The sequence below is a fragment of the Felis catus genome, chromosome B3, assembly GCF_018350175.1.
Source record: "Felis catus isolate Fca126 chromosome B3, F.catus_Fca126_mat1.0, whole genome shotgun sequence".
NCBI lineage: Eukaryota > Metazoa > Chordata > Mammalia > Carnivora > Felidae > Felis > Felis catus.
In genome coordinates this window covers 62603656-62618284 of record NC_058373.1, presented here as the reverse complement: position 1 = coordinate 62618284, position 14629 = coordinate 62603656, and the positions used below count along the sequence as shown (strand labels likewise).

The following is a 14629-nucleotide window of genomic DNA, read 5'->3' as shown; positions in this document are numbered from 1 at the left end:
TCACACAGCACCCCTAACCCACAGCCAATCTCCACAGCCCCAGAGTTCCCATCCTGCTTGGAAATGCCACCACAGTCTCTTCCTTTCCTGCCGGATGTTCCCACTGAGTCAGACTCCCAGCAATGGTGACGTACCCAGTGTCCTCTCCCTCTCTTTTTCTCTCTCTCTCCTCTCCCTCTCCTTCTCCCACCCTCTCTGTGTGCTACCTCACACAGGATGCTGAGTTTCATCCTAGCCCCCAAAGGCCCTGGTGGTCTGGCCCCCAAGCTTCCCACCACCTACCCCACACCGTGTTGTTGGACCCGGGAGGCCTGCACAGCACCAGCCTGAGATGGAGCGACGCAGCAGCTGAGACCTAATGTTCTCCATCATCTTTGGCTCTCAAACCAGGTCTGGGGCAGTGGGGTGTAGATACAGGAGGCTACAGGGATGAGGCAAGGTCGGCTGTGCCCCTCACCCCTGTTCCCAGCCAGGGTCAGGGCAGGAGAGCGGCAGGGAGACAGGAAGCACAGGTAGCAATCCGGCCATCCCATAGGGAGGGTGACACCCCCCCGCTTCTGGAAGGGCCTGCAGGGAGAGACCGCCTAACCTAGCGAAGGTCCCCAGGCCCATCGGGCTGCAGGCCCACATTTTCTAGGACAAACCAGTGATCAGATAGGGCCCCAGAGTTGCTGGCCGTGTGCTTGCCAAATGTTACACAATACGTCGTCCCTCAGAGCAGGCCCTACATTCTCCTATTTTCTCCAGAGTCTGAAGTTTGCTTGTCTGCTCCCCCAATGGACAGAGGCTCTCTGAGGGCAGAAATGGTATACCGAGTGCCTCCAGATCCCCAGGGCCCGGCATAGTGCCCTTATGAACTACAGACCCTCCCCAAGCGCTCGCAGAGCAGATACAGGAGGGAATAACCAGTGCTATCCTGTGCGTGGCTGTGGGTGTCCTACGTATGTGCTTTGACTGCCTTTCTCTCCACCCAGAAACACACGCAGCGCTGAGTAGTGGTAAAGTCCCCTATGAGGGGTAAAGAAAGGACCCCTGTCTGGGGGAAGTGGGAGACACCATGTCTCTGTTACTCCATGCCACCACTAGGGGACAGCAGAGTCACAAATCCTGATGAGGTGTGGGCTCTCTTCCCCTTCTTCCCTCCAGCTCCCCAGCTCCTCTCCCTCAAGTCTCTGTAATCCCCAGACTAGAGAACTCCCAACTCTGCCATCTTAGAGAAGCTACACAGTTGTGGAAGCCTTATTTTATTGATGAGAAGGGCCAGAGAGATAGCACCACCTGCCCAGGCCACACTGCCTTTCGTGTCACAGGTGAGAGACTAGGAGCCAAGGCGCCTGCCACGCCGCTGTGCACTTTCCTGCCCCTCACCCCCAGGTGGCCCCCCAAAACATTGTTTCCGCAGATACTTCGCTCTGTGCCCTCCTCTTCCCTGCGCTGAGGCGGACCCATTGTCCTCGCACCTCAGCCATGGGTCCTGGTCAACAGCTCTTCCCTGGCTCCCTCTCGGGTGGCCTGCCAGCTGGGCCCGTGGCCACACACCTGGAGTGGGCTGTATTTGGGTGGTATTCGTGGTCCGTGGTATACATACCCAGAGCCCATCCTGAGGACAAGATGGCTGCAAATCTGGGGATTGTCACTGAGGAGGAAAGAGGAAAGAGGCCTGCAAGGGAGGAAGGGACTCTCTGGACCACGCACCCAGACTGGGAGCCCAGATCTGACAGAGACCCCACTCCTGGGCCTCATTCACTGTTTCCAGAATGGCTGCCCCTGCCCAGGGCTGATTAATAAAACGTAAGCACTCCAGTCCTTGCCCTTCCTCAACCTTGACGTAAGATGGGGCAGAGTGGGATGGGGGAGTCCGAATTAATTTCACTTTCATTGACTGTATGACTTTAGGGCAGTCCCTTATCGCTCTGGTCCTCATCGGTAAAATGAGGTGTACCTACTCCTCCAAGTCATTGGCAGATGAAAGGAAATGACACGTCTTATCTATATCTGGAACAACACGCCTCCCAGAGTCAAGCTCAACATAGTTTTCTTCTTGCCTCCGGGAACCGTGATAGCCACCTCGTGGATGCTACCACTACAGCATCCTTTGAGGGGCCCCAACGGCTGCCTCCTGCCAGCCTGCTGGGATCTGAACACACTGAAGACTTCTGAAGTGTGAGGCCCACTTGTGACCCGATAGGGAGATCCTGAGGCACCCCCTCAGCATCCTCTCTGAGCCTCCCTTCATGATGACCCCTGCCCAGCAAATCCTGTAAGGCCAGGCTCCTGCCCCACCCCCTGCAGGGAGTTCACCTTGACTGCTCCCCTCCCTCATGCCTCGTCCCCTCTGAAGTCCCAGGCTCTGGCTGCCATCTCTGGCCAGCTGGCGCCGATGCTGCCAGAAGCAGTCCCCGTGCTTCACCTGCCTCTGGATCCCACCAGGCCCAGTTCCAGGCTCACATCCCAGTGTCTGGGAACCATTCCGGGCTGGGGCCAAACCCTTAGAGATCACTGGGGCCACTTTCCCCACTCTGGGTGGGTGGTTGAGTATTGAGGAGGAGGGCGGGCAAGGCTGGATTGCATGAGCACCCAGACAATAGGCAGGCGACCCTCCAAATAGGGAGAGTCAAGAGGGTGGCTTAAAGCCTCCTGGGTTTCCTTTCCTGCAAACCCACTCTCCATCAGGGCCATTCCTGGCCCAAGAAACTGCTTTCCTGCCTCCTCCTGACCTGAGATCTATGCAAGGCGATGCAAGCCTCTCAGGGCAGACCAGGCCCAGCCCTGGGTGGGGAGGACTCAGAGTACATGAAGTAGGGCCAGGACACGCTCTGGGCAGGCTGCAGCCACGGGGGCAGTCTGGGCCTCGCCTTTCCCCAGAACACGCATGCCAGAGCAGGGTGGGGCTGAAGCCCTTTAAGGCATCAGGAGGCAAAAGGTTGATCTGGGGACCCACTCCTCCATTCTGCTTTCCAGGGCACACCCAAGGCTGGGACATCACATGCCTTCCAGCTCCTGGCCCAGCAGTGAGAGATGAAGCCCCGGGTTCTCCCTTGTTTGGGGCTCTCTTCTCCATGACGGGTGCAAAGGTGACTCACAGTGTTCTCCCAGGACCCAGGACCCACCCCTGCCCCCAACCCCTAGCCCAGAGCTGCCCACAACCAGAGGCTGAGTGCCACCCTGTCAAGAGCTGGCCCACAACGTTAACGTTAACGGGGTATCCACTGCGTACTTGACCTGGCCGAGGCAATGAGGGAACTGAGAGGCAAGGATCCAGACTCCACCTTACTGGCACTTGCCAACACCAGGCCATGTTAGCCTGAAGCCAGGGCAGCACAGGGCACGGGCCAACCGAGGAATTTTCCGACTGAGCCTCAAGGGGATGAGGAAGACTCAGCAAGGGGGTAGTTGTGAGAGGGCATCCCGTGAACGCATGATGGCAAGCTCAGTGGCACAAGCGGGGGGCTGTGTTCAGATCCCGGAGGGAGGGGTCTGGGCCAGACAGAGCAGTGGGAGTCCAGGGAAGAGTGAGCAAGGGAGCCTCAGGAGGCCTTAGAGCATCAGCATGGGGGAGGGGGCATGGAGTAGAGAGGGGAGGAGTCAAGACAGCATCCCGGACCCAGGCCTGGGGGTCCTCACGAATGTGGGGAACAGGCCAGGCTTGCCTGCATGCACCCAGGGGGCTCTTTCCTCTGGGCAGGCAAATAGGTTGGAATGCCAGCATGGGACAGACAGGTTCTCCCCCCACTTGAGGCTCATCACAGGGGCCTCTCATGGGGGTGAGGTGTGGGTGGGGGTCATACCCTCTAGACATAGGGAAGAGGTCTGGCCCAGTTTTGAAGGATAGAAAGAAGGACAGAAGCCCGACAGAAGGCAGAGGGTTCTGTCTTGTTGAGAGGTGACCTGTCCCACTGAGAAGAGGGAAGGTGCCTTTGGAATGGCCAGGGATTACATGCCCCCTCTCCAGGTGGCGTCACCCAACCTGGACGCTTCAAGGCAGCAGAGGACAACCTGGGTGAAAGCACGTTCCGTGGTCACCACAGGGAAGAGGAAGCAGCCACAGGCTGGAGAGAGAAGTACAGTGACCAGTTGTCCCAGCTTGCCCGGAACTGACTCCATTTTAGCACCGGAAGTCTTGAGTCCAGAACACCCCTCAGTCTTAGGCAAACCTGGAAGTTTGGTCACCTAGGGGGAAGAAGGGCATTGGAAGAAGCTGGGGCTGGGGGGAAATGTCTCAGGAGGCTCTCAGTAAAATACTCAGTGATGCCAGAAGCCAAAAGTGGTGATATGTCCCGCAGAAAGATCTCAGTGTGCACAAGGGCAGGAATGATGAGGCCTGGAAGTCAATAGCTCATCAGTGCTAATACTGACAATAATGAGAACGCCACGCACTGACAAACAGCACTGCCAAAGGCCTCACACCTGTGATGTCATTTGATCTCATCAAGCTTTGAAATCTGTGAATTAGCCAGGGCAGGTGCTATTAGCTTCTTTTTGGAGATCAGGGTCAGTGACTTGCCCAGAAGTCTCCGTGGTAGGGTGGGGTCTCCCCACGGCACCTGTGCTGAATCACTGAGGCCGACGCCCAGCCCTGCACACTCTCTCCAGCCCATGCCCAAGACCAGCCACCTTTGCCCTGTTGCCGGGAGAAACCTGTCCACCCAAACTGTGTAAAGAAAGACGCCTGGTTCTCCTGCCTCCCTCCCCACCCTACAGAGCAGCCCAGGAGCAGGGTGCCTTGCTGGCTCTGCTGACAGGCATGAAGGGTCGTAGAGAGTGACATCCTGTCTTCATTGCCAGTCAGCACCCTCCCCAAGACCCCCCACCCACAGCTTCTACCACTATGGGAGACTCCCTTTGGCCTCTCCTCTCCTCAAGGCCAGACGCTCCCCCCAGAAAGGTCTCTTCTTGCTCCTCAGAGTCCTTTCCTCTATACTCGTGACTTTCTGGCAAGGAAGACCACCTCTCTCAGCCAGACAGTACATCCAATCGCTTGGTGGGCGGTCACTATCTCTAAGGCACAGTACCCAAGGACAGAGGGGACACACCCACAGTTGAGGCTCTGCTCACCTACATCTTAGGGTTGGGAAGGGGAGAATCCACAAACAGCATCCTCTGCTGTAAATTCGCTCTGCCTTGTCCGCCACTGCTACACACATCCTCCCCTACGGCAGGCCTCCTGTCCCCCCAGACCACTCAGCCTGTCCTAGCTTCTGTGTCCACCCCTTCAAAACAGGCCTACCTCCTCTGCCCGAGCAAGGCCTCCTTGCCTCCTACCACCTGCTGGTAGGACCTGGATCCCGAGCTCAGACCCTGACTCTGGAGATGGTGAGAACGGAAACTGGAGCCCAGGGCATTGGGCCCCCACTGCCCTCCTCAGCCCTGCAGCCCCACTGCCCCTTTGGAGGTCCCTGAGGATGCAGGCCTCTCCTTTCAGTTTGCTGCCAAAGACTGGGGGTGGAGGTGGGGAAGTCATGCCACCAGGGTCCCCGAGAGGGAAAAGGAGGATTCCCAGAAGAGGAAGGCTTGCAGGGCGGCCGGCCGAGGCCAGGCGCAGGGGTGAAGTATGGGCTGGAGGGTGGGACGCTGCAGGCACCACACCTCTGTAAACTTCCCAGGACTCTGGCTGCCCTCTGTGCCCTGGAGCCCTGAAGGCGCACAGTTGTGTGCATGAACCCCACCTTCCCATGAACCAAAGCCCTTTGCCCATAATGTTACCAGAGCAGGCCGGATATTTTCAGAAGAGCATTCCTGAAAGGAAAGACAATGTAGAGAGAAGAGGCCCGGGCGCTAGATGGGGTGGTCCTGATTGGGACTAACTACACCCTGGCTGGGTGACCTCAGGTAAGTTTCTTAACCTCTCTGAGTCCCGGCTTTTTTTTAATCTACAAAAGAGGGAGGGGGGGAAATAATAACACCTTTCTCCAAGAGCTGATACGAGATCACTGATAGTGTAAAAGAACCTGACACAGAAATACTTTCCTTTCCACCATGGAAATAAAGGAGAATCACTTTTTCCTTCTCTCCATGTCTCAAATCATTTTCTGATGTGGTTATGTTACTTCTGTTTTTACAGCTTTTAACAGAGACCAAATCAACGTACCATAAACTGCACAAACTGTGCGATTTGTTATGTGCCCCATGTACACTCCATGAAACCATCACCACAATCAAGATAATGAACATATCCATCAAAACCAAGTATCCGAGTGTCCCTTCTAATGCTTCTCCTAACCTCCCCCCAGTTCCCACCACACTGTCCCCAGGCAACCACTGATCTGCTGTCATCAGTTCACATTATCTAGAATTTTACAAAATTTTAGAATTTTCTAGACGGAACTGCACACCGTGTATCCTTCACGTCCCACGTCCTGCACTCAGTGGAATGGTTTTGAGACGCAGGCGTGTTTTGGCGTGTATCAGCAGTTCGTCCCTTTTGACTGCTGAGTGGTATTCCATTGACTGCGGGCACCACGGTCTGTTCAGCCATTCAGTCTATTGACAGACATTTGAGAAATCCCCAGTTTTTAGCTACTACAAAGCTGCCGTGAACATTCAAGTATAATCCTTCGTGAGGACCTGTTTGCATTTCCCTTTGGTATGTTACTTTTTAAAAATGAGTTTTAATGGGGCGCCCAGATGGCTCAGTCGGCTGAGCGATTTCAGCTCAGGTCATGGTCTCACGGTTCGTGAGATGGAGCCCTGTGTGAGGCTCTGAGCTGGTAGCACAGAGCCTGCTTGGGATTCTTCCTCTCTCCCTCTCTCTCTCTCTCTCTCTCTCCCCCCTCCCCCGTTCTCACTCTCTCTCTTCAAAATAAAGAAATAAAATTTTTTTCAAAAGGTGAATTTAGGGGCGCCTGGGTGGCTCAGTCGATTAGGCATCTGACTCTTGATTTCGGCCCAGGTCACGATCGCACCGTTTGTGGGTCCGCGCTGACATTGTGGAACGTGCTTAGGATTCTCTCTCTCTGCCCCTCCCCGCCCCCAAAGTAAATAAACTTTTTGAAAAAATGACTTTAATGCAGTTCAGGTGCAGCCCGTTCATCCAGGCCCTTTACAGGAAGGCCTGGCAACAGTGGCTGTTTTAACTCCTGCTTCCTCTTGCATACTTCCGATTCCACGTGGTTCTTGTTCTCCTTGACCGAGCCCTTTCATCTAGCTGGGGCAGGAGTGTTAGCATGCGTCAGGGCGGGAGTGTTAGCATGTGTCAGTTCGGGCCAGCATTGTGAGCCCAAGGGCTGCCAAGGTTTGGGACTTTCCTTGGTTCTATGGCATCTCCTTACCAGACTGATGGGGTAAAGTTTCCGTCCTCCCCACCTGCCCCCCACCTACACACGCACACCCACACTCACACATCCTGCTTCCACCTGCTCTTTGCCCAGATTAAGATTAGCCCATCCTCCCTCATTCCTCCACACACTCTGCCTCTGATCCTCCCAGTGTCTCTGGCCCGTCCAGCCTCCCCACCCTATACAAATACACCTGAGGTTAGACGGAGCCTCAGACTTACTCCCGCTCCTGGCTCTATGCTCTCAGGTAAGGATCTGCTGGCTGTGGACCGGGGACAGGAGGGGCTCTCTGTGAGAGTGTGTTGTGGGTCTATGTGGCCGTGCTTTTTCTGAGGATGTGTGCATGTGTACTCAGTTGGTATCTGTGCCTCTGTTTCTGTCTGCGTGGGTGTCGTCCATCTGTGTGTGTAGGTCTGTGTCTCTCATGAGCACAATGTGGGTCTATGTGCTGTGTGTCGGTGTATCTGCCTACGTGCCTGCCCACCTGCCCTGCGGCCACCGCAGGCCCAGCTCCTGTGCCTCCGTCATGCCAGGCAGAGGGGTTTCACTGAGGGCTGAAGGGATTGCATTTGTTCCCTTTCAGAGGAACTTACACACCAAACTCCTGTCCTTCAAGCATCGTGGCCTGAATCGGGGAGAGAAAGTCCAAGTCTTGTCTTGTTTTTCTTAATCGAAGTTTCTTTTCTTTTCTTTTCTTTTTTAACATTTATTTATTTTTGAGAGACAGAGAGCATGAGCTGGGGAGAGGCAGAGAGAGGGAGACACAGAATCTGAAGTAGGCTCCAGGCTCTGAGCTGTCAGCACAGAGCCCGACGCGGGGCTCCAACTCACAAACCGCGAGACCATGACCTGAGCAGAAGTCGGACGCTTAACCGACTGAGCCACCCAGGCGCCCCTCTAATCAAAGTTTAATTGACATAGCATTATATTAGTTTCAGGTGTACAACAGTTTGTACCTTTTGGCCCTCTGCACCCACTTTGCACTTCCCCTCACCCTCACCCCCTCCACCCGACTGCCACCAACCACCAGGTAGTTGTCTGTGTCTATGAGCTCTGGGGTTTTTGAGGACTTTTGGTTTTGGCTTTGGTTTTGGCCTTTGTTTTTTTTAGATTCCACGTATCAGTGAGATCGTATGGTATTTGTCTTTCTCGGACTTATTTCACTTAGCATAACGCCCTTAAGGTCCATCCAACCTGTTGCAAATGGCAGCATTTCTTTCTTTTTTATGGAAGAATAATATAATACTACACATGTACATTTTCTTTATCCACCTATGGACACTTAGGGTGCTTCCGTGTCTGGCTACTGTAAATAATGCTGCTACAAACATGGGGTGCAGATATCTTTCCCAGCTAGTGTCTTCATTTTCTTTGGATAAATACCCAGAAGTGCAATTTTTGGATCTTGTGGTAATTCTATTTTTAATTTTTTGAGGAACCTCCATACTATTTTCCACATTGGCTGCACCAATTCACATTCCCACCAATAGTACCTGACAGTTTCCTTCTCTCCACATTCTTGCCAACACTTGTTATTTCTTATCTTTTTGGTAATAGCCCTTCTGACAGGTGTGAGGTGATAGCTCATTGTGGTTTTGAGTTGCATTTCCCTGATGATTAGTGACGTTGGGCACCTTTTCACGTATGCGTTGACCATCTGTATGTCTTCTTTGGAAAAATGTCTATTCAGATCTGCTGCCCATTTTTTAACAGGATTGGTTTTGTTTCCTCCAAGGCCTGTCTTTTCTCCTTCTTCCAACCTAACTGGCCCTAAGGTTGTCCTTACCACTCCCTTCCCTAACCCCAACCTCATGAATCGCTGCCAGACTCATTACTCACCAAGGGGAGGATCAAGGGTAAGGAACAACCTTGGGCATAGCTCAGAGGCTGACATCTGCTGAACATTGGTGGTACAAGTAGAAGCCAACAAAAGCAGATGACTCAAGAGGTGCAAGGGGCTGGGGCTGTTGAATTAGGGGTGCATGTATGTGTGTGTGTGTGTGTGTGTGTGTGAACATTTGTGTTTGCATGTTCACCAACTATACGAGTACCAGAGAGCCCTGGTGTTAGGTATTTGGTCCTTTTGTCATATACTATAGTCTGACTTGTGGGTCAGAAAAAAAAATGAATGTATTGTGTGTGCACAGGGTCCAGTCTGGGGTTGTCCATTGTGACCTGTGTGCCCAAGCAAGATGAAGCCAGGCACCAGGGCACATCAGCAGCTCCACCCAATGAGAGTGCACTTGCTGGAGAATGGCTAACTGGCTCAGACCCCAAGCCTCCCACGAACTTCCAACCCTGATGGGAGGAGGTAGAAACAAGCAGCTAGGGCCCTGGAAGGCTTTCCATTCCCTTGTGCTGAATCCCCCAGAGGCCCCTACAACCCCATCCTGCTCTTCTCTGGGACTACACTGCTCTCATCAAGCCTCCCTCTCCCACCTTTATGCCAGGTGTCTATACAGGGACAAGAATCTATAGGGACTGGGTACCATGGCCTGACACGTGGAAGTCACACACACATAACATGACTGACCTCGACCAAGTAGAATCGAATTAATACAGGATTGTGAGTCTGGGGGTGGTTCTGGGGTCACATGTGAGGGTGTGGGGTTTAGGGACCAGTGCATGATACTTTGATGTCTCTGTCTATCCACCATGTGACTGAACCCGTTGGGTCCATTCAATACCAATGCCTGGCACCTACTCAGTGCCCAACTCCATAGTGGGTACGAAGCTAAGTCAGCGGGAACAGTTTTATCCTTTGAAAGGGTTGTATGTATACATTCCTGGGAGGGAAGAAGGAGTGACTGAGATTTGGATTACAGCAAACTAAACTTGACTTGTTGAATCACAGGTGTTCCTTTTGTCACTCCCTGTGCTTGCTGTGTAAGGATGGAGTCAGGTAAGTGGCTGGGAGGCTGTGGGGTGAAGAAGGAAGGAGGGTGGTGAAGGCAGAGGCCATCAGTCAACCATATCTACTGCATGCCAAGAATGTGTGTTTGCATGAAAGTGGTGGAGGGTTCCAAAATGAAAACAATTTCTTATATTTTGTAGAATGCTTCACAGTTTAAGAAATATGCTCCTACATCCTTCATCTCACTAGATCTTGAACCTCGGGGGTAAAACAGACGGGTGCTTTTCCCGTTGTATACACAAGGCCCAGGGAAATTAGGGATCATGCTCAGGCTGAGTTTGTGGAGATATGGAGGGTCTGGAGCCAAGAACTCAGCTCATGGCAGCTGTGCCCTTGGCTCTTCTCAAAAGGAACAAAAGACTATCCTGGCCCTAAGAAATAGAAATCTCATGGAGCAGATGATTCCCACCAATGGAGCACTTCAGAACACTCAGGACCCCTCAGTTTGGTCACTGCAGAATGAGCCCTCTGGACCCAAAGTGGGCATACAGGGCAGGGTCAGGATGGCCCAGTATTAGCATACTTCCCACAGGAAGGCACAGAAAATCAAGCAAGGAGGATTTCCAAGTGGGAGGAGACATGAGCAAAGGCTAAGAGCTGGGACCAGAAGGTCAAAGCAGGAATACACCGACAACCAAGGGTCTGAGTGGAGACTCGGTTGGGGAAAATAGGATTTGGGGGAGGGGCTGGATGGGGAGACAAGGTAGGTCCTGTCGGGAGGTGGAAGCAGAAGATTCAGGATTTGTCACTGTGGAGTGCCTCCCTTAGTGTCGTGGAATTTGGCCCGGGTTGAGAGGGCAGACAGCTGACAGACTGGGGCTAAGAACACACACTTCCTGACTTCACCATCCGCTGGAGGACTCGGCCAGCTCTCGAGCAAATGGGGACACACAACTGTGCTTTGTTCTGATTTTCAATATATCTGTATCTGTTGAGAGAAGGAGGGATGGTCAGGCAAGCGACCAAGTCTGAGGAGCCTTTTGGGGGCTGGGGGGTGGTGACCACAAAATCAGCACCAGCGAAAGGACAGGTATCTCGCTGCAGAACCAAATGACCAAAGCCGCTGCTTTTTCTCCTTTCCTCTCCCACAGGTCCGAAGGTAGGAAATCTCTCCAGCTGTCTCCCCTTTCTCCTCCCCGCTGCTATGTCCTCCAGACCTCCAGCCCCCTTCCTAGACCTTCAGGGGACAACCATGACCTTCCTGAAATGAAGAGTAGGGAGCAGGCTCGGCCATCAGCCCCGCTGGCAAGCAGGCAGGGGCACTGCGGTGTTCCTCCACCCCCTGCCGGCTGCAGCCTTCTCCTCGGCTCCTCTCCTGTTTTCCCATCTGTCTCTCCTGCTTCCTCACATCCCCTCCCCATCTCAGCCTCTCTCCTGCTGCTTCCCCGCCTGTTCCATGTTTCTCTGCTTTCCTGACTACCCCCACAGCCTCCCTGGGTGGCTGGCTTGCTCCCAAACCCCAACCACACTGCAGGGCCCCAATGACCTGCCTCTGCCAGAGAAGAGAGGCTGCCCACCCCCCACCCTCCACTGGCTACCACCAGCGGACCGGGCTCCTAGGCCTGGAACTGGCCCCACTGCAAGGAGAGCCATAGAAGGGAAGGCAGGCGGGGTGGGAAGTGGCTGTTTCCAGGCATCGCTGAGCCTGGAGGAGGAAGGGGCTGCTCTAACATGGTCACAGGAAGGCCCCTGGCCCTGGAGCCTGCATCTTCCTCGCCCGTGCCAAGCCTTTATTTGGGCCTCGGAGAAAGAAGCAGATTAGGGATAGGGGCAGAGCCCCACCCCTACCCCCTCAGGGCTCCAGGCCCCCCAGTGCTCCAGCACCAGAAGCAAGGTGGTTGGTGTCTCTCTTCTCTTCCCTGGGCCTGTGGCAAGAGGCAAAGAAACTCCTCTGGCCCTGGAGCCTCAGGAGTGGTTCCAGCAAAGACAGAAAGTTAAGTCACACTCTTTCCGGCCTCTTCTGGCTGAGGCAATAAAGCCTTGATTTTACTATTTTTATTCTTCCTGGTCTCTTGAGTCTGGCACCTACTCAGGGAAGGCATGGGCTCACACACGCACCCACTGTCATGCACACACAACCATGCACATGCACCCATATGCACGTATCTGTGTGCACAGCAGGCATGTGTATGTACCCACCCATGCACATGTACACAGATATAACTATTTGCACGTAAACGGAGAACACACCATTGTACCTACACATAGACACACACACACTGTACTTACATAGAGAACGAGTACACCCTCACTTTGCTACCCCCCACTTTTGGTCTCCTCCCACCCTCCCACCCTCCAGACAGCTACCCTTGTCTTCCTCCTCAAATCCTGCATCTCCCCTAACCCTGCCTTTTGTTGCCTCTTTGTCCCTGGCCCTCAGTGTAAGCTCCTTTATAGCCCCACCCTTACTTGTCAGTAGTCATCCTGCAGTTCCTAGCCTGGCAAAATCTCTAATCACTCCGTAAGGGTTCCTGGGTGAGAGAAGGGAGAAGATGAGATAATTCTGCTTCTTACATACAGATGAAAGAAACCAAGGTCCAGGGAGTGGGAGTCCTATCTTGACTCAAGGAATAGAAACGACTGAATCTAGGTTCCTCCGCTTTTGTCTGCTTAGTGCTCTGGCGTCATCCCTTGCGGTCCCTGCCTTCCAGCCCTCCACCACGATCCCCTGCTAGTGCCCAGGAACCCAGAGTTCTCTACAACAGAGGATGAAGGGAAGGGCGGGGAAGAGGGAAGTTGATCTTGGGAAAGACTGGCACTGACCTCTGATTCTAACATTGTTCATTTGGCTTTCCACAGGGGCACTGCCATGGTGGTGGCCATGGCCCTGGGCCCTGTTGTGGGGAAAGGCACCCCCCTGGCCATGGTCCTGGGCACTGTCCTGGGGGAAGCCACTGCCCAGGGCCCTGTGGGCACCCCCCTGGCCATGGCCCAGGGCACTGTCCTGGGGGAAGCCACCCCCCAGGGCCCTGTGGGCACCCCCCTGGCCATGACCCAGGGCACATTCCTGGGGGAAGCCACCCCCCAGGGCCCTGTGGGCCCCAACCTGGTCCACCTCACTAAGGAAGCAGAAGAAAGAGGATACAAGAATGGGGAGTGTGAGTGGGTTGCCCTGCTGACCTGGCATGGAGCCTGAACCAGAATCTCCTCTTTCTAATAAACAGCCTCCCAGAAGCCATGTTTTACTCTTAAAGAGTCTGTCTTCCTTCATATCCAACTTGGTAGCCAAGTGGCCTGGTGGCCTCTAGTTATACCAATGAGCACCCAGCCAGGCACTCTCAGAAGCTTGGCTCCCATGGTGCCCATAGCATATGCTTGTATAAGTCCACCCCTCCTTTCCTTTTCACTCTGGCCCTCTCCCATCAAACAGTCTCAACTGTGTCCTCATCCTTTAACCCCATCATATACACTGACCTGGACCTGACGGACCTTCCAAGGTTCCATCTAGATGTCTCACTGTACAGATCAAAAGCCCTCAACAGATCCTTACTGTCCAGATGTATTTCTCACCATTCTCTGAACTCTCCAGCCTCCTTAACTTTACCTATCTCATCACCACCACCCCTTCCCACTCCCAGTTCAAGAATACCTTCCCTCTCAGCCAGGTGAAACTCCAGCATCAACATGAAGCCTTCCCTAAAGCCCATTAGGAAGAGAGAGGTCCTCGTTGTACACTGTCCCCTTCTGTGCAGCTTACACCATCACATGGGCCTGACCACACCCTACCCACTTAGCACCAACTTATGATCTGGCTTTTTATATCTCCAGCCAAACTGTAAGCTATTCAAGGCAGGCCCACCACTTCTACATATACCTCTAGGTTCTCCCACTCCATCTGCTAGTGACCTACGCCTTGCATAGAGTGGCATTTGCACATAACTTAGGGACGTCTATATTCTAAATGCTGGTAGGTTCTGACTCTCTCCCAAGGCCCATTCCTCAGCCACGGCACCTCCCTGCGTATACAGCCAGCCTGCTTGCTGTGAAACACTTTCTGTCCATCCAAATCCCACATCTGGGACTCCCTCCAATCCCCAACTCCCAGACCTCTCACACCACCCATATCTATTACTAGCCCTCTACCCAGGCCTGTCCCAGGCCCATCATGCCTCCCCTCCCTGACAGTCATTCCCTGATGGTAGAGGCAGCAAGTGTCCTAAAGTGAGTGGCTATTGAGTACCTTCCAGGCCGGAAAGGGGGTGATTATAAGAAAAAGGGCTGCGAATTCTCTCTCTTCTCCCTCTTCCCACACCCCACACTCAGCACTTGAATAACAGAAGCCGGGCTCCACGCCTGAGGGGTGCAAACCCAGGTCCAGGTCCAGAGAAACGTGAAGAAAGACCCAACTTGAATAGTGCTAATCCCATTGAGGAGGAGGGGGTGGTTGCTGAGCAAAGCCGAGAGAAATGTGGAACTTAAACCGCCAGACCTCTCAATCCTT

General features: G+C 53.7%; 1 protein-coding gene across 1 annotated transcript; it reads left to right on the top strand.

Moving 5' to 3' along the window:
- Nucleotides 1–6977: 6977 nt before the first annotated feature.
- On the top strand, nucleotides 6978–13381 carry PHGR1 (proline, histidine and glycine rich 1). Its single transcript, XM_045059537.1, has 4 exons — nucleotides 6978–7521; nucleotides 10129–10176; nucleotides 11280–11287; nucleotides 12988–13381. Exons 1-4 carry the CDS (start codon nucleotides 7254–7256, stop codon nucleotides 13249–13251), a joined length of 588 nt encoding a protein of 195 aa, XP_044915472.1. The 5' UTR covers nucleotides 6978–7253; the 3' UTR covers nucleotides 13252–13381.
- Nucleotides 13382–14629: the final 1248 nt, after the last annotated feature.